The 27381-nt window shown below is 47.2% G+C and overlaps 1 protein-coding gene across 3 annotated transcripts in view; it reads right to left on the bottom strand.

The window, feature by feature from the left end:
• HECW1 (HECT, C2 and WW domain containing E3 ubiquitin protein ligase 1) overlaps positions 1 to 27381 on the bottom strand; it is a 480815-nt gene that overhangs the window by 149534 nt on the left and 303900 nt on the right. For all 3 annotated transcript variants that reach the window (XM_088476052.1, XM_088476051.1, XM_088476053.1), the window contains one exon: positions 8385 to 8554. In XM_088476052.1, the coding sequence (XP_088332178.1) occupies positions 8385 to 8554 (170 nt within the window). The remainder of the gene's footprint in view (positions 1 to 8384; positions 8555 to 27381) is intronic.

Raw genomic sequence — 27381 nt, 5'->3', positions numbered from 1 at the left:
CGGCACATAGATGCCTATACACCTATGAAAGCCATAGTGGTCGAGGGCAGGTGCAAATACTTAGGGGTTACTAAGCAGTGTTAGGAGACAGAGTGAAAAGTGATAAGAACATGATAAGGTGGCAGCCAATCAGCTCCCAACTGTTATCTCACAGGCTATTTGAAAATGGCAGTTGGGAGCTGATTGGCCGGCACCTAATCACTTTCTTATAACTTTTCACTCTGACTACTAACACTGCTTAATAAATAGTCCCCTAAGTGTCATTAATAAGGGTCCAAGCAGAAGTGAATTGCTTCTAATTGTCTGATTGTGACGATGATAGGTATTTTCTTCATTGCTTGTAGATTTACTGTTTTTGTGCATTATACTTGCCAACTCTCCTGGAATTCCAGAAAACGCACGATTTTCGGCGAGTTCATCTTGGACCTGTCCCCTAAACTATAGTACTCATGCTGAGTTGGGTGTAAACACATTTTTTATGCCTCAATCTGAATGCAGGTCAGTCAGCACTGGGCTATATTCTTTACAGGCTTTGGGCCTGCAATAAAAAAAATCTGATCGCCTTGGAAAAATCATCCACTCCTGGTCCACTATGGTGGGTGTGGTTGTAAAAAAAAAAAGTTACAGTAAAAGTATTTTTTTGCTGGCAAACTACAGGTCACAGGAAACAGTGGTGAATTTTCCATTAGTCACGTGAAACACATATCTAGGAGCGCAAGTTGCTGGTGGTGACACTTGGATGGTTATTTTATTGCTACCAGACCAAAATTTCCCAGTAACTACAGACTGCAGAAGTACTATCTGTCAATACTCTACTCAGTATGGCATTCAGTATGGTGCAATGGAAATTTTATATATAGTAGTTAATTAGAAATAAATGGATCAATAAGGTGCACACAGGCCTGTGTGATGGCCAATCAGCAGGCAGGCCTAGAAGGTGTCTACCCTTTTATGAGGGGCATCTCTCTGACTGGAATGCAGATGCAGTGGTATACGTGACCCAGGATATTTTGTAGTTGCTGGGAAATTTCAATTGACAGACTTTCACTAGGTATCAGCATTATTTTATTACTGTCAGTGAGTGCCACCCTGCCCCCAGCAAGTGGTGTACATATCATATGTACAGGTCAGCCTGGGTGCACACAGCATAGTACATTCAGTACAGCTCAGATTTAATGGCTGCCACTCGGAAAGCCACACGTGCTAGCAAGCCTTTGCATCTAGGGTCTGCTGGGACAGGTAACAAAACACTGCTCTCTTTTTATCACTTATTTCCAAATGGGGGTGTCCTCCTTCGGTCCCTTTAGCATCGGACGATCAAGAAAGATAATGAGACTTACCACATCAAAAGCTGCGAAGAGACTGGCTTAAGCTGGTTACATACCTACGCAATTATCCGGGCGATTGAGGATGATACAATAATAATTTCCCGATTTTTGTACTCTTCTATTCTGGGGTTTATTGCCTCTTTTACTCCATAATTAAATGTGTTTGAAGAGTAGTTAAAAAAACAAATGGAGATTCTTAACAAAAAACTCATTCACTTCAACAAAAAGATTCAGTTTGCCTACATAACACCTTTATAAATAAGTTGACAAAAACATAACAGCAAACTGTTTTTGAGGAGTTCTTTATTAGGGTCCCAATCTTTCAATGTGGACAATAAAAAGAACTTGTTGCATATGATAAAATGGAAATTGCATGTTTGTGGATAAGTGATCCAACTTCTTGATGTACAGTATCGTTGATTTAGGAAATAAATTAAATGCTTGGGGAATTACAGTAGTACATCACATATATTATAAAGTCTTAAATACTGTATGCTTTTAAAAACAATGTCCTTTTTGATAAGTTAGTTATAAAATGTATCATGTTGCTTATTTTTCAGAAACTCATATTATGAATCCAAGTGAACAGTGCTTTAAGAGCCTTTTTATCATACTAAAAATTTTATTAAATTGTAGCATTTTTTAGTATCAGGACCATTTACTAAAGGGATACTGTAGCAAGTATAGGAGAGATCTGCTCTGTTACCCTTCTTAACGCATGTACAAACAGCCCTCATAGTTGAGATAAAGCCCCATTAACCAAGTCAGAAGAACGTAGCTGTTATGGAGATTGGCCCTTTTAACTAACACCATCTTTAGATGGATTTAGCCTACTGTAGCCTGTGAATAGCCAGTAGGTGATAACTTTACTTTTAGCTTTCTCTGAGATGGACTTTATTGGAGATTGTGTTACTGGTAAATAGCCCGGACTATAAATTGCAAATCATCATGATATGAAAGAATAAAAAATGTTACTTTTTGAGGCTTGGCTGCTTTTTTTTAATTAAATAGGCAACTTTGTAGCTCATATTTTTATTCTATTATTGTTTATTGCTATTCTGTAATTGAAGTATATATGTAGCTAATAGAATAGTAAGTTTTAAAACTATTCACTATGTAACTTTTGAATTTTGTCAATTACTTTTGAAACATCCTATTAAATGTTAAATGGTCTAAGATCACACATGCAAAGTAATACTGTCTGGCAGTGTGTTCTTTCGCGCTAATATTCGAAGTATCTGTCCCTGCATCAGAGCAATAATGAATTAATCCAGCAGACTGGTCGCAGGGAGTTAAATCTTTCATTTCCACGGGACACTGCAAATATGAATGAATTCAATTAGGTGTGATGTTCTCGCCCCCACGAGTATGTGCATCTATATGCCGCACTTACGGTACATCTGGACTCATGAATCCGGTGTGAGTCCTCGGTGCAAGGGGGGTGAATTCCGATGCCGCTGACAAATTGTACACGCTGTCGCAATGACAACTCGCCCCCCTCACGTGCAGGGGTATGTTAATTGAATTCCCCCCTAAATGTTTATGAGATTATAGCAAAGAAAGGGGATATAGGAATAATAGAATAAAACTGCACCTTTCCATTGCTATCTTTTACTAATGTCTTTTATTTCTATTAGTTCTTGAACGTTTGCTGAGGATCATATGAACCCAGGGCTCATTTCTATGGATAAAGGAACCAATACTCAAAAAAAGTTGGTTATAAGAAATAAAGATGAAACCAAAACAAAAGTGCCTGTACTGCGTAGTGCTGAGTGCTATCAGTAATACAGCACTGCATGAAACTTATTCCATGTGAGCATCCACAGCCTAGCAGGAGACTGTCTTAAAAACAGAAATGCTTTCAAGAGGTTGAAGATGTCAAGGTATAGGCCCATACATCAGCAATCACAAAAGTAAATTTTTTTTACAGATTCTGATTTTTTCCCCAATTTAAAGATTCTCCAATCTACCAATCTCTGTCCATACATTACAGATATATTGTTTTTAGAGATTTGCATATAATTTTTAGCAAATCACAGATCTGCCAATCTTGAAAGGCTCTTCATTTTACTAGTAACGGTCGGCAAATCGGCTGATTGTTACCGTAAACTACCAATCTACTGCCCAAATTGTCCGGTAATATCCAACATGTTGGACAACCTGATTTAACGATTCCAATCACTTTTTGATCTGAGGGCCTGATTCAGCTTGGATCGCAAGGCTGCACTCGCACGCAGCCAGCCGATGTTTGCATTCTGCGCATGTGTATAAGACGCAGTGCGCGAACCAGGCGCTGCGATCGGTGATACGATCGCAGGCAGTACGCAGACCAAGTACTCAAGTGATTGACAGGAAGTGCCTTTTGTGGGTGGTGACGGGTGGGGGAGGGTGGTCATGCGAACACAGGCGAGCCAGTGTGTTCGAACGCCGTTGCAGGGGCATGCATAAATTATTCACAGCGAACCCATACGCAGCCTGAGCACTCACTGCGTGCAGGAAGTTTAGCAATTCCTGCGGGAGGGTCAGGTCAACCACTATTCTGCGTCTTGGTCCGATGGTTCTCGATTGTACCACTGTTTTCGCAATCTTGCACATTATTACGGATGTGAGTGAAGGTAATGGGGCGTCTTTATGAAGTGCTTGGTGTCTTCATAATATGGTGCGGTGGCAGTACGTATGCATTCATTAGCATATTTTTGCATCGGCCGGGTGCGTGTGAATACAGCGTGCGATCCGTGCTGAATCAGGCCCTGAATACATTGTCAATTTTTTGGGACAATCATCTCCAAAACACCAAATTGCCTCAATTAATCGCAGATGTATGGGGGCATTAACTTCATACAGGCATGTCAAATGATGGATATAAGGAGAAAATATACATCGATTACATACAGTAAATGTAACTTATTTTTATTTATATGGTGTCTGTTACAATAGCAATTTAATGTGTAGATCAGGGGTTCCCAAACTTTTTAGAATCACGGCGCCCTAGAGTATCTGCAATTTCTCCATGGTACCCCTGGGCCAAAAGATTCTTATTGAGAAATTCAGCAAAAATTAAATGATGTAAATTATGCTTCTATGTCACCCTTAGGGGTCAGTTATGTGGTGGATGACAGGGCTGCGCTTCTTTAGTCCACATATTTTTGGATTGGGAGCCTCCTGTACTGGTTTTGCCTAACACGCTGACTAAAAATAATTTTATTTGTTACTGGACCACCAACTTGAGGCACCCCTGCAAATGCCCTGAGGCACCCCAGGGTGCCACGGCACCCAGTTTGGGAGCCACTGGTGTAAATGACAGGTCCATTTTACCTAGACAAAAGTTTAGTTTTCGGAGCCAAGTTCATAGAAAAGTGCATAAACATTGTCGCTGCCCCCTAGATGGCAGTGTAATACATACTGTACATACAAAAGGAAAGACATTTGTGAAGGCTAGGGTCTCTACAGGGCACTATTTAATACAATTTGCAGTATAATGAAAATACCCAACATCTTTAAGAGGTTTCAATGCAAAATGATAATCTATGGAGACAGGGCTCATAAGGGCCAACTGCACCCTTTTAGTCCAAAGTACAATTTTAAAAAATAATAATAATAAAAAGGGTGAAGAAAGGGGAAACTATTGAACTTTTGAGGAGCATTACATTAAATAGTGCCCTGTAGAGACCCTAGCCTTCACAAATGTCTTTCCTATTGTATGTATTACACTGCCATCTAGTGGGCAGAGACAGAATATACTATAAGTCCATATCTGCCAGATGAAGTAGGACAATCTGTGATTCCTTAGATAATAGGCCTGATTCATGGCCTGATTCAGAGCTGAACGCTCTGACCAGAGCGCTCGCTCTGAATCAGGGCCCTCCTCCATGAAAATGGAGCGTCCTCCTGGACGCTCGCATAGCTGTGGGTGACCACCCCCAGCTTATGCGAGCGTCCATGATGATGGTCGCGATGGTCAAGACCATCGCGACCATCGGGCTTGCGACGGAGACCCTGCGGTAGGGTCTCGCTGACGCAAGCCCTGGAGTGATTTTGGCTCTATCAGAGCCAAAATCACTTCCACTGACATCACTAGTGATGTCAGTGGGGCCGGCTTCAGACGGTAGGCGTTCCCATGGGAACGTGTCCGTCTGGCAGCCACGCCCCCGGCACGCCCACCAAAGGGGGCGTGCTGTCAATCAACATCGACAGCACGCCCACTTTGGTGCGAGACGCGGAGCGACGGAGAGCCCGTCGCTATACGGGTCTTGCGCATGCGCACGACGGAGCTCCCTCCGCCGTGCGCATGCGCAGTGGGGCAACATCGACCCGCTTGCGAGCGTTCTGCACTCGCGAGCGGGTCTGAATGACCCCCTCCGTGTGCACATAATATCGATGTTCCTACAGCTGAGCGATGTTTTACTACTGTGTATGTTTGAAAAGTCCTGGCAACTCTTACTGCGCACTCGCGACCCAAGTGTCTTATGGCGTTCGTAGTTATGTACCGCATCGCTAATATAGAAGGGGTTTGCGATCCCTGGGCGTATCAAGGTGGAGACTGGGAGGGGACCTAAAGTGATCGCAAAAAAGGGCCATTTTAGGTGTGTGTTATGGGAGTGTCATGGGCGTATCTGGGAACGCTGCTGCATTCTTAATTCTAAATCCACAGGTTCAGATGCCATGTTTAGTTGGATTTGAGGAGAGGAGCTAAGGTAGACCCTAGGCTATCGCAAATGTGAATGGTGTGACCGATGTTGCGTCTATGTTGGAGTGTTACAATCTCCACCGCAAATGCACAGACCACAAAGCCTGGTAGTGGGCGTCTCACCAATCGTGCACTACAACACACCATCCTGCAGGAGGAGATTAGTATTTGCATATTCGCTATTGAGAGAGCAGCTGAGATTGTGGCTGCATTACCCGCCATCTCTCAACCAAGCCCAATGTGTTTAATGGGAGGTATTACTATAGAAATAAAGCATTTTTCCTATTATTTTCCATTATTTATTTACTATAGCCCAATGGCGTATCTGTAGTGCAGGATGTGCCCCAGGCGGGGCCAACATCGCACACCCTGCAGCCATTTATAGTTATACTTACCTCTCCGAAGTCTCCAGAGTACTGCTCTGCAGCGCCGGTCCAGTGTTGAAGAGCAGCAAAAATCATACTGCACGGAGGAGTAATGTGTGATTACCGCGGTCTTTAAGTTAAAAGACTGCACATTACACCTCCTCCCCCGTGTGGTGCAGAGGCTGTGCACAGCCCCTGACCATCCGCAGCCGCTGCTCCAGCCCCTGCGCGCCCAGCCCCAGCAACAGGCAAGAAGGCAAGAGACAGCGAGGGAGCATGAGGGGGGTGGGGGGGTGCAGGGGTGTCGGAACAATTTTATGTTGCCCTCCCAACATAAAATCGTTTTGACACCCCTACAACCAATAATAAGGAAGCAATTAAAAATATTGTTGAGAGGCTAGCAATATGCACAAATGAACCAATCACAACTGTACTAAAGATTCAAGAGGAGGAACGTCAAGAAACACCACATGAAGAGTCGGACTCAGACCAGCTCAGACACAGAGTTGTTCTTCTTTAAAGCTAATGTTTGATATTGAAATTGAAAAAACAATGAAACCAGCACAGCCAGAAAGTCAATTAGCTGGAATAGCAGCGACAATAACAAAAAAGAAATGACACTTCTCTAGGGGTGAGGTAAACAAGGCCACCATTTTGGAGTTGGCATATCAGTACCTACGGTCTATTCCACCCACTAGCGTAGATCCTGAACATGCGGTTCCTGCAGCCGGGTATATGCAGTAGGGGATAAATCTGAAGCCGATTCAGCAATGAGACCCTGGACTCCCTACTTTTTCTTAGGTCGTACGGTCAGCAAATAAAAAAAGTCTCCAACATTTTTTAGAATATTGAAGCCTGCATTACATCATCAGCTTAGTCAGATAACCTTTTACAGGGCAGAGATTTGGGCTGTTTTTTATTTATTTTTTTAATTTTTATTTTTTTCCAGTTTTTTCTTAATCCCAATCCCCAAATTAATCCCGGGATTTTAGGATTGCAGCCTGGTAATCAAGAAATACCGGGATTTGAAATAATTTCGGGACTGGAATTACGCTCTCCTCTGCATCAGCTGTATATGCGCCTGGTTTACTACTAATCATCATCAGTGTGTAGTTGCATCTGCCCTATACTGGATACAGAAGATACATCTACTAACATGGGTCCCATTTACACGAATATAACCGTACTGCCTACATGACAAAGTGAGATTATTTTTAATAAACTATGAAAAGATAAATGCATAAATTTGCACTTTTTTCTACGATTGTAAATAAAACTAGAAGAAAAATTGTAAACATTAAATGAGTAAAGGGGTCATCCTAAGGTGTTAGCGGGCAGAACTTAAATGTGACAGTTTTACTGATTACACCATTACGCTAATTTCTTCAGGGGCAGGTTTCATAACCGGAAAATAAGCATGTATTGTATGTATGGGCCTGATTCAGAGGTGGCCGCTAATCGCGTCGCTGCTGCGTCTTTGTAGGCAGGTGATCTGAGAAGATATGCTAATGTCACATCCCCCGTTTTTTGTACAGAGATCTTCCTGATGGCGTTACCCATAGAAGCCTATGGGTTTCTCTCCGCAGAGTGCTGATAGAGGGATCCAATCGGACACCTCCCAGCACCCCCCGTGGCGCGTGCGTCCTCGCCAGAGGGGCTTCTGGGTCATAGACTCCATCTCAAAGGGCCGCTCTTACTGACAGAGCGGTCATTTGCGGTGATCGGCATTCATACCAGTGTTACTAACGCCAGCATGCATGAGAAGGCCGGCGGAATGCATCACATCCCGAGTGCGATGCGTCATGCATCCCGCCCACTATCTGCCAATCACTCTGCATCCTAATCCACATTACTACCGCCACGGGCGCATTAGACAAAACATCGGCCTACTGCGAAAATATCAGAATTGCGTCCACCACTGAATCAGGCCCTATGTGAGCTGCGGATAAATAGGCACTGCACAGCCACATTTCCCAGGGTCATAAGTGAGGCCAAGTGACTGACCTCTCTTTTCCAGACAGGGTTGACTGTGTTGCATATAATCTTTGACCTCTTCTCCTGGCCATGGTGAGGGAGGGAAGGAAAGATGCTGTGTTTCCCCGGTTGGATGGATATCTTCAAATATGGATCTGGATTGAAGAACATCCCTTTCTTTAAACCCAAAGCTTGAAAGTCTGAAAAAAAAACATGTATTACATTGATTGGTATGTTACAATATGCAAATTTTTCCCCCTAAAACTTATCTTTTTTGACAGTGTATGCAAATCAAAATCCATTCATCCAAAATAAGGTTCATTTTAGAGGTGATGTATCAAGCCTAGGAAAGAGATACAATGGGGAAGATGCCTGAAGCAACCAATCAGCTGTTAACCGTCATTTATCTAGCACTATCTTTGAAATGACAGATGCTGATTGGTTGCTTTGCCAACGTCTCCACTTTATATCTCTCCAAAGCTTGATACATCTCCCTTTTTGTCCTTATGACCCCTTGCTCTAAGGCACATGCAAGCATGGGCAAAGTACTGTACAGAATGATAACCACAAGGGGGACGTATTTACACTTGTTTACAGGCAAATCATTTGCAGGAGCGCAACGCCTGGTCCATAATGTAAAGGTATAATGATGATCGGTTGCCACTTCTGATTTTGTGAAAGCATCCAAATCCCTCCCCCTCCTGCTAATACTATAGAAACATGGATGCTGCAGTCTATTTGCATTACTACAGTGATATTAGCAGCCACCTTGCCAAAATAAAGCCTATATCTATTTAATCTTATAAAGGAGAAGGTGGCAGATGTCAATTGAATGTAATAATATGAGATATGGTAAGAACTTACCTTTGTTATCTCTATTTCTACGAAGTCCATAGGGTTCCACAGGATACCTTGGGGTATAGGTGTGACGTCAGTCATCGGGCACCATAGAGTTAAGCTTTCAGCCTCCCAGGATGCACTAGGGTCCCCCTCCTATACCCCGCCCCCGAGCCAAGGCACCTCAGTTAGTTACCAAGCCATAGGCCGGAGGAGGAGAAGGAAGAGAGAGAAAGAAGATCTGGATACACACAAGAATCACACTATCACCAGAGGGAGACGGAAAAACCGGTGACCAGAACAAAGCCCATCTGCAGCACAGGTGCGACAGGGCGGGAGTCCTGTGGAACCCTATGGACTTCGTAGAAATAGAGATAACAAAGGTAAGTTCTTTCCATATCTCATATTTTCTACTTCAGGGTCCATAGGGTATCCACAAGATACCTTGGGAATGTCCCAAAGCAGTATCCTTTAAGGGTGGGGATGCTCCTGTGCTGAAAGGAGAATCCGCTGCCCGAAGGAAGCATCCTGAGAGGCAAAGGTGTCAAACCTGTAATACCTCACGAAGGTATGGACAGAGGACCACGTAGCAGCCTTGCAGATCTGGACTGCAGAGGCACCACGTCGAGCTGCCCATGAAGGACCCACAGACCTAGTGGAATGAGCCTTCAAAGAAGGAGGAACCGGCAGACTTTCATGAAGATAAGCTTCAGAAATAGCCATACGGATCCAGGCTGCCAAAGTTTGCTTTGAAGCAGGCCAACCCTTTTTACGGAAGCCATAGAGGACAAACAAGGCGTCCGACTTCCTAAACGAAGAAGTGCGGTCAACATAAGTCCTTAAGGCCCGCACAACATCCAAAGTGGCCTCAGCCACTGAAAGACCAGGTGAGTTAAAGGCCGGAACAACAATTTCCTCGTTAACATGAAACTGGGAAACAACTTTGGGAAGAAATTCAGGCCGAGTGCGGAGCACTGCCCTGTTCCCATGAAAAATCAAGAAAGGGGGTCTACAAGAGAGAGCCCCTAAATCAGAAACACGTCTGGCCGAAGCTATGGCCAGAAGGAAAACTGCTGTTAGCCATTTAAGATCCACTGAGCCCAGTGGTTCAAACGGCGGTCCATGGAGAGCCCTCAGGACCACAGCCAAATCCCAAGGCGCCACAGGTGGAACAAAGGGCGGCTGAATGCAGAGAACACCTTGCATAAAGGTGCGCACATCCGGGATTGTAGCAATCCTACGGTGAAACCAGACAGACAGGGCCGAAACCTGTACCTTCAAAGAGGCAAGGCGAAGCCCATGATCTAGTCCCGCTTGTAGGAAGGCAAGTATCCTAGACAGACGAAACTCCCGCGGTGCATAACCTCTCGGTCGACACCATTGGAAGAACGTATGCCACACGCGATGGTATATCCTCGCGGACGACGGTTTCCGAGCTCACAACATGGTACGCACCACAGAGCTGGAAAACCCCCTGGACCTCAACATGGCTGTCTCAACAGCCACGCCGTCAAAGACAGCCGAGCCAGGTCCGGGTGAAGACAAGGACCCTGCGATAGAAGGTCCGGTCATAGCGGCAACCGCAGAGGACTGTCCACGGACAGACCCTGAAGGTCTGAGAACCAGTGCCGTCTGGGCCACGCGGAAGCTATCAACAGGAGCGTCCCTCCTTCCTGTTTGAATTTCCGGATTACCCGTGGAAGAAGGGAAACCGGAGGAAACAGGTATGCGAACCGGAACGTCCACCGGACGGACAGAGCATCCACCAGAGACGCCTCTTCGTCTCTTGTGCGAGACCTGTACACCGGCAACTTGTTGTTGTGCCGGGACGCCATGAGGTCGATCTCTGGAAGACCCCACCTGTCCACCAGCAGTTGAAAAACGTCCGGGTGCAGGGACCATTCCCCCGGATGAATGTCCTGGCGACTTAGAAAGTCCGCCTCCCAATTTAGCACTCCCGGGATGAAGACCACTGATAAGGCCGGAAGATTGCGTTCTGCCCATACCAGGATCCGAGACACCTCTACGAGAGCCGCCCGACTTCGGGTTCCTCCTTGCCTGTTTATGTAGGCCTGGTAGCGTTGTCCGACTGGACCTGCACCGGACGACCCTGGAGAACCCGATGTGCCTGCTGGAGAGCATTGAAGACCGCACGGAGTTCCAAGATATTTATTGGAAGTGCCGCTTCTGCCGGTGTCCACCTGCCCTGGAACAAGTGTGGACCCGAAACTGCTCCCCAGCCCCGAAGACTGGCGTCCGTAGTCAACAGGACCCAATTTGGTACCCAGAACGGACGTCCCTTGCTGAGATGGGTCGTCTGCAACCACCAGGCAAGGGACAGGCGAACCTCCGAGGTGAGCACTATCGTCTGGGACTTCAGAGACTGAGGCAGCCCATTCCACTTGGACAGGATTAGGTGCTGCAGAGGTCTGGAGTGAAACTGGGCATATTCCACCATGTCGAACACCGACACCATGGAGCCCAGTAACCTCATCGCCGAGTGTAGAGACACCCGGCGGCTGTGCAGACAACTGCGCACCCTCGACTGTAAAGCAGAGATCTTTTCCTTCGTCACAAAGATCCTTTGCTGTCCCGGGTCCAATAAGGCTCCGAGGTGCAGAATCCGCCGAGACGGGATTAGAGTGGACTTCTGCCAGTTGATTAACCAGCTGTGCTGTTGCAGCAGCGCAATGGTCAGGTCCAAGTGGCGTAGAAGGAGCTCTGGAGATCCTGCCACTAATAACAGGTCGTCCAAGTACGGCAACATGCGGACTCCCTGCAGCTGCAGAGAAGCCGCCATGACCGCCATCGCCTTGGTGAATACACGGCCAAAAGGTAACGCCCGAAACTGAAAATGGTAGCTGCGGATTGCAAACCTGAGGAACTGTTGATGGCGCAAAAGAATAGGGACATGCAGGTAAGCGTCCTGTATGTCCAATGACACCATGTAGTCCCCAGGTTCCAGCGCCAGAATGATGGACCGTAGGGTCTCCATCCGAAACTTCGGCACCCGCAAAGACTTGTTGAGAGCCTTGAGGTTGAGAATCGGACGATACGACCCATTGGGTTTCTGCACCAAAAAAAGATTTGAATAGAAACCCTGGCCCCTCTGGGAGAATGGAACAGGCACTATAACTCCAGCCTGGAGCATAGTGTGCAAGACCTTCCGCAGCTCTGTGGCCTTGTTCCGGTCTGATGGTAGACCCGTGGTGAAGAATCGAGCCGGGGGTCTGTGCCGGAACGAGAGGGCGTACCCATGGGAGACCACCTCGAGAACCCAAGTGTCTGTCGTGGTGACCGACCAACACCGGGCGAACTGCAGCAGGCGGCCTCCCACTTTGGGATCCCCCAACGGGAGGCCCGGACCGTCAGGCCGCAGGCTTGTCATCAGGCTTAGGGGCCGGACGTCTGGTACTCCATGCCTGCTTCCGGGGCTTGGCCGATTTTTTGGGACCAGCCTGTCGGGGAAAAGACTGTGGTTTGGGCCTGCCCTGGGCCCTATAAGACCGAAAGGACGATGGTCCTGAACCAGAAGGAGCCGCGGCCGACGGGAGACATGCCGATTTGGCTGCCGCCAGCGTGGCCACAATCTTGTCCAAATCTGGACCGAAGAGAACTTCTCCGTTAAAGGGCAACGCCTCCAAACCCTTTTGGAGTCAGCGTCCGCCTTCCAGGATCGCAACCACAAGGTGCGACGAGCAGCCACCGCTGCTGAAGAAATTCGAGATACCAGTGTACTAATGTCTAAGGCCGCCTCGTTGATATAAGTGGCCGAATCACGGAGATTACCAATCAACTCCGTTTGTTCGGCTGGACAGTCGGAATCAAAGGACGCCTCCAATGAATCCGCCCAGCGCTCCATCGCTCTGGCAACCCAGCAAATGGCCATAGCCGGCCGCGCTGCCCCCCCGCAAGGGAATAAGCGGACTTCAGGCAGATCTCCACCTTGCGGTCCGTAGCATCCTTAAGGGAGGACATGGAAGGCATTGGCAATGTGGCACTACGGACAAGACGTGTCACATGAGAATCCACCTGTGGAGGGGATTCCCACTTAGCAAAATAATTATCCGCGAACGGATAAGCCACTGCCAGGCGCCTCTGCGGCTGGTATCGCTTGCCAGGCTGTTTCCACGCCTTCTCTAAATGGTCCATTAACTGACCCGAAAGAGGAAAGACTGTGGCGTCACCCTTCACATCCTTAAAAAAGGCATACTTGGATTTAGCAGCTGGGGGAACCTCGTCCTCAATCACCAAGGCTGTGCGGACTGCCCGGATAAGTCCAGGAATATATACCTTGGACCTAGCGTCAGCGTCCTTATTATGGAGAGGTTCCTGATCGTAAGGATCCAGAATCTCCCCATCATCAGACGTCCCTTCGTCATCCTCATAAGGAGCCGACAGAGACGCCACCGGCCGTTTATGTGGCCGCATCACAGTCTCCCCCTGCAACACATCCGACAAGTTCTGTACAGAACTCGTCAGGGAGTTAACCCACGCCGGCTCCTGAGAAACCGGGAGAGGGGAAATAGGGAGACTGCGGGGTACCACCAATTGTCTTGGGAAACCCTGCATGGGTGACGACACCACTGACTGCTGGGACAAACCCATCTGTGTAAACACGGGCTGCGGAGCTAACTGGCCCACTAAGGTTGTAAGCGCCTGAGCGAAACAAGCCCAGGGCGGCTCCTGTACCGGTGCTGTAACCGTAATAGACAAACACTGCCGGCAGAGGCCCTCCGTGCTACCCTCCCCCTCCGCTAAAGGTACTTTACATGTAGTACACTGTAGCCGGAGAGGAAAATCACTTTCAGACATGATGGTACTAAGTATGTGACCCCTCTCACCAATTGTATTTTGAAGAGGTGAGAGACCACCCTGCAGCACCGCACCGCAAAGGCTTAGCAGAAAGAACAGGGACAGTAATAAAGCTGACAGTCAGAATAGAAGATACAGGCAGCAGCGCTAGCACAGTCACATACAATGCAAAGAAAATCAATTCCTGCACTAACCAGCGCTGATCACTCAACTACGCAGACACAGGGTCTGGTAGGACACAGCGCTGCATACACAGACCTGACCACAAGCGCAGGAGAGGTATGCGGGGGGACCCAGACCAAGAGGGTTCCTTCCAGGCATCCAGCAGCGTTCACCATGCGTTCAGGAAGATGGCCGCCGAGGAGCAGAGAGGAGGCTGGCCTGGGGGAGGAGCGCTGCCACAGGGCCAGTCGGCAGTGTGCAGAGAGGGCTGTGTGCAGCGGGGGAGGCGCCGGCTGTGAGACAGGGAAGGCGCGCTCCCCTGGCATGCATTTAACCCCTGGGACGCCGCAGCGCTACCGCTCTGCTGCGGTCCGCTGTCCCAGGGGGGTAGTGGAAGCGCAGGTTCTTACCTGGCTCCACGCTGCAGCCAGTCCCCAGGGAGCCCCCTGCCTGGGGACTCTGGACCATGTAACAGCGGGGACCCACCGCGGGACCCCGCTGCTTACCTTGCTGTCCCCCTTGGATCCGGCCATGGTCCGGAACATCTGGGGTCACCGCTAGCTGTGACCCCACATGCTCACCAGCATCCCCGGATCAGTACCGGCGTTCTGGTACCGGCGGGGGTGTAGGGAAGACAGCATGGACGTCAGGACTGACTGTCCATGCTGTACAACCAGATGTGCAGCTACAGCTGCATGTCGAAAAGCTTCATGGGCTCTTCTTAGCCCCCACTCCAACAGGTGCACCCGACTCCGGCCGGGCACCAAACTAAACTGAGGTGCCTTGGCTCGGGGGTGGGGTATAGGAGGGGGACCCTAGTGCATCCTGGGAGGCTGAAAGCTTAACTCTATGGTGCCCGATGACTGACGTCACACCTATACCCCAAGGTATCCTGTGGATACCCTATGGACCCTGAAGTAGAAAAAACCTTTAATTTATTTAATTGGGCTCTTATGGTGCATACACACGGAGCAATCAGACAGCGATAACGATATTGCTGTCAGATCGTCCTGCACCCTCCTGGTGTGCTGGATGATCGATATTGATTATCCAGCACACCACCAACTCCCCAACGACTACAGCGACCCGCGATCAACAATCGCGGGTCCCTATATTAACCTGGTCGATATCGTCCAGGTTGGCCTGCATGCAAGGGCGATGGACAATATCGCTATCATCCATACGTGGCCACACATCACTGGTCGTTGGTTGGAAGGGACCAAGAAATGCACAATATTAATGAAAATGATATGATCGATATCGTTATCATTCATTTAGCGCATTTAAATCGTTCCGTGTGTACGCACCATTAGTCTCATTTCCTTTGACATGAATGTGACTTTATTAGTTAAGAATACTGTCCAGACACATACTGTATTGTGATTGTGTACTGTATATTTAGCATTTATTACTACCACTGTGAAACCTGGCATAAAGCAAGTGCATAAACTACTGATGTATCCAGGAGTAAAGCAGGTGCATATGTTACCCTTGCTGCGCTGGATGTACACGATGTAGACAAAAGTGATTGGACACTGACAGCAAATAGATCAACAAGATTTTATTGACATTAGTACTTTGTAGGGTCACCACTTGCAGTGATTACTGCAGACACTATTCTTAGCACACAGGAGCTCATTCAAACTTGCTCGCAAGATGCGGCCACTCGCTGGCAAAAAGGGGCCGGATATTTAAATTAAATGCTCGCACTGCGTGGCGTAAGGACACCCTCTATGTCTTAGCGATCTACGGCACTGAGCGTTCACAAGTGTATTAAGACGCCTCCTTTCCCCTCGCAACGCACATCATCTCCTGGAATTGTTTGATTAATCGGTAACATCGAGAGCCATCGGAGCTGCTCGCAGCCCTTGAGGTAGCCTTACCCCGTCGCAAGCACTGCGATCAGTGCTGGCTCAAATACAAGCAGGTGACGTGTACAATGACGCTACTTGCTAATTATGCACGTCCTTTAAGTGGCGTTTTGTTGGCCTGACACGCCTGCATTCGCAACACCACACCCCCGTTTACAAGCACCTTCCCCTGTTACCACCCACAAACGGTGCTATTTGTCACTCAAAGTAGCGGGCAGTCTGTGTGCTACGAGCGCACGATTCCCCATCGCTGAGACTGGCTTGAGCACGGGCACTGCAATTTATACGCATGCGCACTGAGCAACAATCGCCCGTCAGCGAGCGATTGCTCCTTCGCGACCAGGTCTGAATCAGGTCCTCTGGGCCTGATTCAGAGCCGCTCGCTCTGACAGAGCGCTCGCTCTGAACCAGGGCTGGGCTTTTTTTTTTTGGGAGCGGCCTCTTGGCCGCTTGCATAGCTGTGGGTGACCACCCACAGCTATTGCGAGTGGCCAGGATGATGGTCGCGATGGTCTTCTATCGCGACCATCGGGCTTGCGACGAGACCCTTGTGGTAGGGTCTCGTTCATCGCAAGCCCCAGAGAGCTTTCGGCTCTAACAGAGCCGGAAGCTCTCCACTGACATCACTCGTGATGTCAGTGGGGCCGCCCCCAAACGGCAAGTGTTCCCTCGGGAACGCCTCCGTTTGGACAGCCACCCCCCTGGCCCGCCCACCAAACGGGGCGAGATATCACTCAACATCGACAGCTCGCCCCCTTTGGTGGGAGACCCGGAGCGACGGATTGCCCGTTGCTAGCCTTGTCTCGTGCATGCGCACGACGGAGCCGGCTCCGTTGTGCGTGTGCGCTGTGGGCCACCATCGACCCGGTTGCGAGCACTCAGCGCTTGCGACCGGGTCTGAATCAGGCCCTCTGTCCAAAAGTATAGGAAGGGGCTCTAGACTGCACACCCTACTGGTAATGAAAGGTGCCATCATGCTGATATTTTAAAGTATCATACACAAAAACAGAGTTGCAGATGCACTATGCGATCATTACTGTTTACATTTAAATTTATTAAATAGAATTTCAGAGGTAGTTTGCATATCAATGGCTAATGATAAGGGCCTGCCCATCAGCGTCAAGGTCACCTCCCCCCCACCCCCTCATATATGTTTTTAAGCAGGGACCTAGCATTTCACTGCACCAGGCAACAGGCATAATCTTAAGTAAATCCTATTTATATTGTTAATGTCAGTTTATTTGGGGTGAGCGTTTGGACATGGGGCCCCCTGAGCTGTTCTGGCTGGACCTCTTCAGGGCATCACCACCTAATACATATAGTCACTTTGTATATCACCTTCATGTTCAGGGGCGGACTGGACCAGGGGGCAGGGTGCCCTCTGCCCCCCGGGCCGGTGCAATACTGCAGTGCTAGGGCCACTGACAATGCCGACGGTGCTCTTCATATTGATCAGCACATCATCACATTACCACCAGGGACATGGCCCGCATATAACCTGCCTGCGCGGCAGCATCATTTAGTAATTGCTAGTATGAGTGAGCTAGGGGAGGAGGGGACTCGATAAACGGGCGGCCCGCGGAACTATACTTCTCTTTTAACTAGAGATGAGCGGTTCGGATTCTGTGGAATCCGAACCGCTCCGAACATTGGGGATCCGAGTCCACCCGAACCCTGTTCGGGTGTTCACCGCCTGACTCGGATCCCCGTTCGGGGCCGAACGGCGGCCGCCTGATGTCGGATTCTCACTAGAGAATCCGACATCAGGTCTCCCCGCGTGTAGGGCAGAGCGCAGTGATAGCGCTCTGCCCTACACAGACACACAGCCGCCAGCGGCAGCTGTGTGTTTGTTACAGCAGCCAATGAGAGTCACACAGACTCTCATTGGCTGCTGCACGGAGGGAGCCGGCTGGAGCTCACACATGAGCTCCGTCTTCCGGCTCCCTCCTCAGCATGTGACAGAGCGGACGGCGCGGGAGCGGGGAATCAGGTAAGTTTTATTTTTTATTTTATTTTACTTGTCAAAGGTCCGGGGGCGCTACTGGGGTGGGGTCTGCTACTGGGGGGGGCTATACTACTTGGGGGGCCATACTACAGAGGGGCCTGCTACTGGGGGGGGGGCTATACTACTGGGGGGGGTCTGCACTACTGGGGGGGGGTCTGCTACTGGGGGGGGCAATACTACTGGGGGGGCCATACTACAGAGGGGCCTGCTACTGGGGGGGCTATACTACTGGGGGGGGTCTGCTACTGGGGGGGCCATACTACTGGGGGGGATCTGCACTATTGGGGGGCCATACTACAGAGGGGCCTGCTACTGGGGGGGGGCTATACTACTGGGGGGGTCTGCACTACTGGGGGGGTCTGCTACTGGGCGGGGCTATACTACTGGGGGGGCCATACTACAGAGGGGCCTGCTACGGGGGGGGTCTATACTACTGGGGGGGGTCTGCTACTGGGGGGGCCATACTACTGAGGGGCCTGCTACTGGGGGGGGCCATACTACTGGGGGGGCTTACTACTACTGGGGGGGGGGCTGCTACTGGGGCAGCCTACTACAGGGGGGGCCATACTACAGGGGGGGCCCATACTACAGGGGGGGCTACTACTGGGGCAGCCTACTACTGGGGGGGCCTGCTACTGGGGCAGCCTACTACTGGGGGAGCCATACTACTGGGGGGGCATACTACTGGGTGGCATGCTAATGGGGGGCATACTACTGGGGGGGCCTGCTAATGGGGGGCATACTACTGGGGGGGGCCTGCTAATGGGGGGCATACTACTGGGGGGCATTCTACTGGGGGCACTGCATAGTGGACCCTACTACTAAGGGGACTGCATAGGGGGCACCACTGCTGGGGGACATTGTGTAAGGGACACCGCTACTGTGGGCATTGTGTAAAAGGGTCACTACTGTGGGCATTGTGTAAAAGGGGCACTACTGTGTGTCGTAACATAAATAAGAGACACTACTTTATGGTGTAATGTGAATCAGGCCCTATGTGCGGTGTAATGCTAATAAGATTGTGCACTGTGACTCCTAGGGCCGTAGCCCACTTTGTAAACAAGTACTATGACTCTGCTGGCCGTACCCCACTGGGTGGGTGCCCTACTTTTCATTTCTGCCACTGCTGTGTGGCAATGTGTCATAGATGTGCTTTATACTGTGGTGTCTGTGTCGTTGTGCCGCTGCTTTGTCGCTTAGTAACCAGTCAGCTCACTGCAACCTTTGGCCAATAATGTTGAAAACAATATTATAAGCTGTGATATGGTCTAAATTGACTGGAAATTAATGTTATTGAGGTTAATAATACTCTAGGAAGAAAAAAAAGACCAATTTATGTGATTTTAGCTTTTTTTGTCAATTTTTGTAAAAAAATCCAAATCCAAATCCAAAGCCAGTCACCGCAGTTTGGCAAATCCAAATCCAAATCCAAAGCCGGACGACGAATTAGAACCAAATCCAAATCCGGCAAAAATGGTCCGGCGCACATCCCTACTTTTAACTATGATATGGCAGTGCTGCTGCAGCCTATAGGCACGGCACACTGCCTATTTACCCTTGCTCCCTGGTGGCTCCTCCCCACAAGGAAGTGGCAGTCTGGACTGGAGTGGAGTGAGAGTCCCGCTTCTTCCTCCCTGACCAATGGCCACACTGCAGCCAGTGAGCACCACTGAGTAGCTCAGTCACTTAGCACCGTCCAAAATCAAGGGAAAGAAGCAAGGCAAGTGACCTTTTGACAGGGATTTGTGTAGCTCAGGGAGTCTGTTTTAATCATCACCTTCCAGCACACACTGATATGTGGTATAATTATTATAAAGGGGGAAGGGGACTGTACAGTGACATATTAGGGGGAATAACACAGCTCCCAGCACACACTGATATACATTATTAAAATATAGGGGGAAGGAACTGTACAGTGATATATGAGGGGGAATAACACAACTCACTAATATATGATATTAATATATAGGGGGGAAGGGACTGTACAGTGATATATGAGGGGGAATAACACAGCTCCCAGCACACACTAATATATGATATTAATATATAGGGGGAAAGGAACTGTACAGTGATATATGAGGGGGGATAACACAACTCACTAATATATGATATTAATATATAGGGGGGAAGGGGCTGTAGAGTGATATATTAGGGGGAATAACACAACTCCCAGCACACACTAAAATATGATATTAGTATATAGGGGAGAAGGGACTGTACAGTGATATATGAGGGGAAATAACACAGCTCCCAGCACACACTATGTGGTATTATTATTATATTGAGGAGAGAAGACTCCCAAGATTATTATACAAGTGATTATTATATAACAGTGAGAGGCCTGGGGACACTACTGGTTAGCTAGAATGAACTATGGGCATAAAATGTTTGGCATAAAATTAATTGGGAGCACTAATATTTGGCATAGCATTAATTGGAGGCAATACTGTTTTGTATAAAATGCATTGTGGTAAATACTGTGAGGAATGTCACCTCCCTCTGTGCATGCTGCTGCTATGCATACATATTCTAAATCTTCATAGTGCATTTTTTCTGAGTGTGAGAAGCCACACTACTGTGGTTGGTCAAACACCCTTTATAGCAACAGGATTTGCAAGATGTCTCGGCGGGACTACCTATTCCCAGATGCCTACAGTAGTTTCGCCTATGGCTCCATCTATCTTATTTCCCAGGATGGAACAACAAGGTCAAGTAGAGCAGCTCTAACAGTCTCAGCCTGTGTCGGGTCCTGCTGCCAAAGAGTGCCAGGTAACTTTCAGTGTATGAGAGCGGGAGACGGTGAGTTCTAGCTTTAGAGGGTACAGAGAGAAGAGAGGGTACTTTAGTGGGTACCGAGAGGGCACATAGAGAAGTGGGCAGCACATGGTGGGTGTTCTGGGGGAGGGGGTTACACCGAGCCCTTACCCTAGCCAGAGTCCCAGCACCCGGTGTGAGTGTGGTCAGATGGGGTGATATGGGCAGGAATGGGCTGGGGGCAGGGTGTCATCTGTTCCCTAGGCTGGTACAATCTTCAAACTTTGGGACTGCAGGCAACCTGTGACCTTGCTCTGCTTTGCTGTCCGTTGGAGACAATGGATGCTTGCTTCAGTATTCACTAGAAATGTATTGTATTGTTTATCGGTTGCTACAATGCGCCCTGTACTATAATACACTAAAATACTTTGTGTAATACTTTGTGGACTGTGTAGAGGTTATTGTAATACTATCTGTATTTTATAGAAGTATGTAAACTAGTCTCTCTCTGCTGTCTCCGATAGGGCTGGTAAGTGTTGTATTTGATTATATCTGTTATATATAACAATTTTTTTTTTGTAGATTTTATTGGTTATTTAAACCACACCCATATTAGAGAAATCACGCCTATAGGGTATTTTTCTCACGGCTAGTTTCCTGTCAGTTTTTTAGTAGTTAGGCTGGGGCCACATGCTTGTGCTTGCCCCCCAGGATGAAAGTTGCCAGACAGCCCCTGTTCATGTTTGTTTATTATTTATGTATTTTTATACACATATTCTACTTTTATTATTATCTTAACACTCATTAGTTACCTTTACACACTTGATACTTTAACACTTCACTGTCACCCTTCCTTTCGTGTGGTGCCCTGGGGAGGTCTTTGGCTGGACTGTCTTTTGGGGTGCCTTGCGTCCCAGATGTGAACCCCAGAGTGTTAGGGACCTGCTCAATGAGGTGACCTTGATGCTGGTGGGCAGGCCCGTCTCATTGGCCATTGATATACAAACTACCTCTGAAATTCTATTTAATAAATTTAAATGTATACAGTAATGATTGCATAGTGCATCTGCAACTCTGTTTTTGTGTATGTTCCTCTGTCCACAAGTTCCTGGACAACAGGAGGCTGTATATTTTGCCATTCCGCCTTAAATACAGTGACCAGCTGTGACACTGAAGAAGATCGAGTCGGCCTAGAACGCACCCGTTGCTCCAATTCGTCCCAAAGGTTCTCAGTGGGGTTAAGACTCTGAGCTGGCCAGTCCATCTGGGCAGAGGAGTAGTGTGGAACCATGGCGCCCGGAGAAAGTGCATGTCGTAGCGATCCCACCCCCGGTACTGAACTGTGCCAGTGGGGTATGGCCAGCATGCGGGAGAATACTGAAGTGAAGAGAAAAACAGCAAACAGTGGCAGTATTATGCTGGGCATTGAGGTCCCATTGGGGGAATAGAATGCTTCGGTGATGCACTATCTGACATTAAGGGGTAGCTCCTTTTGCACTGCTTTATTTATGTATAGCATCTAGGATCTGACTTTTATCTCATTTGAATAATTGTTATTAGTCAATAGAGCAAACTGTATTATATATTCTGATCATTTAACTTAAACTGACAGAGTACATGTGCAAGAGTGAGATTCCACAGGGTGCACAGCTTATTACTGCAATTACTACCCCAAGCAGCTTTCACTGGAGTGGGAACACCTATAGGAAGCTCCCCTCTCAGCTATGCTCCTACTTCGCAAATATACATTGCACCTATTTTAATGTGAGTACTACTAATCATGTTCTGTCTACCACCATTATTTCAGGTCTCCTAATACAGTATTTTTTAAAATACCTTTCAATTAACACTTTGTGGTCATGCCTAGGAGCACCTCATTGCTTTAAAAAGCAAAGCAGTGACTTTTTTTAAAACTCATACCTGCCAATAAGAGAAGGAGAGGAGAGGGATGGTGACAGAAGCCAATAAGAAAAGGAGAGGGGTGGTGATAAAAGCCAATAAGCTCGGAGAGGGGAGGGACAAAGAGTTGATCAGAGAGGGGTGGTGACAGAAGCCAATAAGAAAAGGAGAGGAGAGAGGTAGTGACAGAAGCCAATAAGAAAGGAAAGAGGAGGGACAAAGTGTAGATCAGAGAGGGGAGGTGACAGAAGCCAAAAAGAAAGGAGTGGGCAGGGGCAAGTAGCCGATCCCATGGTAGATAGGGGAGGGAATTAAAGAGGTGAGAAGTGAATGTAACCAATCTGACAGAAATGGGGATGTGACAGAAGATGATCACAGAGAAGGGAGGGATCTCAGATGTGTAACTTATTTAGGATATAGAGCAAACAAACCGAGATAAAACTAACAGGCGACCGTCGTACTGTGCAGCGCCCCATGATTTCCAGAAACCTGAATGGCACCCACTGTCCATTTTGGTGCCCGGAGCTCATACTCCACTGGAACCAGCCTCGCTACTCCCCTGCATCCGGGTTACCGAATTTTCTGTATACCAGTCCAGAGTCACCTTGGAAACATGACAGGTGGCATTGTCGTCCTGATAAAAACATTCATAGTTTCTGTAGAACTGCAAGTGCATGGGCCTCCCTTCGAAGTGTTCTTGTCAAAACCACCACATTAGTGGCAATTTGGAACTTGTGAGCAATGGTATAAATGGTATGTATTTCGCATGCGCGGGGGTTCCAATCACTTTTGACTACATAGGTTATTTTGCATATATAACTAGCTCTGTAAATGCTCTTTTTAAAGGGCACATTTACACTTGTGATTTAGGGGCATAATCAATTAGATGCGAAAAGCCGTTTTCGGCGGAAAAGTTTAGCCAGTGACCTCATTTCGCCAGTTGAAAACTGATCCCCGTATTCAATTCCAAAGACTTTTCGCCTACGCGGAAAGTCAATGCAATGTAATAGGCGGACAAGTTTCGCCTATGAATAGTAGGTGGAAAAAAGTGCAGAATTGCGGTTTTGGGGTGCAAAGGTGGGGAAACCCCCCTGCACCCTTGGGACAGGTCCCCAAAGCTTAACTGTGTCAAAAAAATCTTTAAAAAAGTGAAGAACACCCCAAAGAATAACTTTGAAACAGGGGGCAAAAAGGTACAAAGTTGTGGTACAAACCTAAAAACTAGTGAAATAAGCCTTTGGGGGGTCTGCAAGTATGGGGGAGATGTTTTTTTGTTTGCTGTAGGGGCATTTTTCAAGTTTTTTAGAACTTCACTTTTGCGATTATTAACCATGCTTGCACCGATTTTCGAGTACCCCAAATTTGCTGGGACTAGTTATTTTCACTGAAAAAATTGCTAAATGCTATTCTTCACCACTTGTGCAAAGATGCTAATTAGCAGCTATTGAGAGCATTTAAGTACCCCAAATAACTTCAGTAGGGCTACTCGGGGGAACTACATTGATCCCCAATGTTAGTGCATCTTTTGGGGGGTGTCAGGCTGATTTCCCCAAAACTTACAGTACTTTTTGCCTGTTTGCATTTCGCTGGGTCCCGTATTTGCGTCCTTTGGAATTGAATAGGGCGAACAGCGGGGGCGCACCCGATAAGTTTCCGCATCCAAAACACGCGACGGCGGCAAAATTATCACAGATAATTGAATACGGCCCTTAGATGCAAATTCTGTCCAGCTCAGCATGAGCCCTAGTAAGTGCATCTATGGGCATGCTGGGACCAATAGCTCAGTGAAAAATCTATTTTCAACTTTCTCATTGAGTAGGACTGTGAAACCAGGAGTTATAAGCATCATTATAGAGCCCAGGTATTGGTGTCTAGAAAGAGAGGGACAAAATACATGTGATTGATGAGGGAACTATCTGATGGAGGAAGATCAGGAGAGCTGCTACAGAGGACATTGTAGAAGACAAGAGTGTAAGTGATTCCAAGTCATGCAGTGTGGACAACAACTTACTGGAAGGATTTAATAAAAGAATGGACTCAATGAGGTATATTTATTAAAGTGAGAGATTTTAGAAGTGGAGATGTTGCCCATAGCAAACAGAGAGAACTGAGTTTGGGCCTGATCCTTTTCTCCCAACACACAAATCTTTATTAGGGATATAGACCAGAGAGTGACTATCTTAACAAGGTTAGTTTTGACTGTAAATGACAGGGGTAGTCTCTTCTAGGTGTGAGCCTTCCATAGGCAAATGCCCACACCATGAACACAAAATAAATAGTAATATAATAGAATATTACTAATGCTTCATGTTCTTCTCAGTATCACAAATGAAATAAATAGCACCACCTGTGGATCTTTTAACATGTGTCAGGTAGTAATAAATACACCTGGGTATCAACTAGGAGATGTAGAAAACATGCACTGTTAGGGGTGCACTTCTATAGACCATCATTAGGGTTAATTACTAATACCATACAGTAATACACTATCCAGTGCATAACGAGCCCAATATGTACATATACTGTATGTCCAGGGCAGTGCTAGGTGCTTCTGCTGCTCCCCCAGACTACCGGACTTGCTCCCATGCTCTAGAATGGTGCCCACATCTGAAGCAAAAACATTCAGCTCAGGCAGGATGGCCCTATTGCTGCATCTAATGGCTTAATGTAATCACTGATCCTGTATATGCTGGAACTATGACTCTCAAAAGTTCAAAACACTTTGTATGATGCATATTAAAGCTGGATAAGTTATACCCTCTACATGGACTGTCCACACTCGTAAAATCATGCATTTGGAAACCCCCCTTTAGAAAACCAGCATTTGCCACTGCCTTCTGTTTAAAAAAAGTTATAATGGGTCTAGAATTTGCAAACATGGTCAGAGGCTTTAGGAGTCACCCACGCACCAAGATTGTGAAATCTCAGTGTCAACTGAAGGTGACAGAGTGACACATGAAGAAAGAATATACTGGATTTCATACAATTAATTCTAAAACCAGTGAAAGTATCATACACATGAACGACATAAAAGAGACTGTCCACAGAACTACCTGCATCAGCCAAGAACAGAAGCATGTCATCAGCATAAAGAGCTGTGGTATCCTCAGCATCACCAGCCTGCAGCAATGGATGCAGGGATCAGCATTAATTAAACAGCTCTAGCAAATAGCACAGGGAAGAGTGTGCAGTGCTGGTTGGTACCACGACCCAGTCCAAATAGAACCATAGTATGACCATACATACATATCTGAGTAGTCGGTGGTGAGTACAATAGCCGGACCCATTAGACAAATTTTGGGCCAGGTAAAATTTTACTAACACCTGCCACACTGGAGTAGTTTCACTCCATTTCACTAAGTCAAAGGCCTTGGCGGAATCCAGGGACACCACCACTGCCCCCTCCTCAGCTTCATGGGGCATCTGAAGGTGAGAGACTTAAGTGATGGAAGTTTTGATTGATAGAAATCATAGGCATATATACAGTCTGGTCAGCGTGCACAATTTGGCCTATGACTACATTAAACCTGGTAACAACCCTTTTATTCTTGACATCTATAGACAACAAGAAGACAGGCGACTCAAAATCATAACAATCACAACTTCAGACACAGAGGTATGGGAAGCATTGCTACATAATACACAGCTGTTACATTTGAAAATTGACTGGCAACAAAACAAATTCTAAAGTTCTTGTACACCTCCACTGACAAACCATCAAATCAGAGCAGTCTGCCAGAGGAAATTAGGAAAGAAGGTTTGAGTTGCTCATCAGTAAAGGGTTTAACCAGGAAGCCAAAAGTCAAATGGGACAATCTCAGCAGAGCAACCTGTATAAAAATGGTCCCTTGGTTATGTATACAGACTTAAGATGCGTATACACTAAGCAATATATCCGACAATATACCGCTCCGGCGCGGTATCTACCAACGCGTTTTGATACGTCCAATCTGTATCTTCCTCAAGGTCTTCCCCACCAGATTTGCATTTGTCTACCTTAAAAACGTAGACCACCTAATCTGGTAGGAGAGCCTGTATATTGGTCCCTATTTTTTCTGATGAATGACGTATTTTCACCATGGAAAGCTGTTTTTTGTTTTAGAAATATCGTGGGAAATTGAAGTACTCCAGCGATATAGCCTTTCCACAATCATCACACCTTGGGACTATCATATTTGATCTAGCGCTGAAGGACTCTTTGGTGATATGTTTTTTTGTTTTTGATTTACCACCCACATCAGCTTACGAATATGTAAGTGTCCAGTAAGCAGCAGCTAACGTTTGCATTTGTTGTGATCCAACCACTCCCCCTGTAGTTTTCTGAAACTCACCCTTCCTCCATCTATTACATTTTTAAACTTCACCAACCTTTTAATAAAAGAACCCCAAAGAAAAGCATTGGAACAGTGTCACAGAATTACCTTATTTGTATTACCCTCATTATCAAATATCAATATCAATTATCAAAGTCTAGAGATACTGGTGAGTGAACAGATATTCTACCGTTTGAACCGACAAGGCCAGGACAGCGTAGACTAGAATAATATATATATACGGGAAAGCATATGATGCATAGTACAGTGACAATATAACTGGAGAACCATTGTGTGATTGCATCTCCAATTGTCAACAAGGCCCAGTTCAGTCATTAACGTAAATTGAATAGTATATCCAGTCTTCCCAA

This window comes from Taudactylus pleione, unplaced genomic scaffold, assembly GCF_031769625.1.
Source record: "Taudactylus pleione unplaced genomic scaffold, aTauple2 ptg000181l, whole genome shotgun sequence".
NCBI classification, from domain to species: Eukaryota; Metazoa; Chordata; class Amphibia; order Anura; family Myobatrachidae; genus Taudactylus; species Taudactylus pleione.
This window is presented reverse-complemented; position numbering and strand designations above follow the sequence as displayed.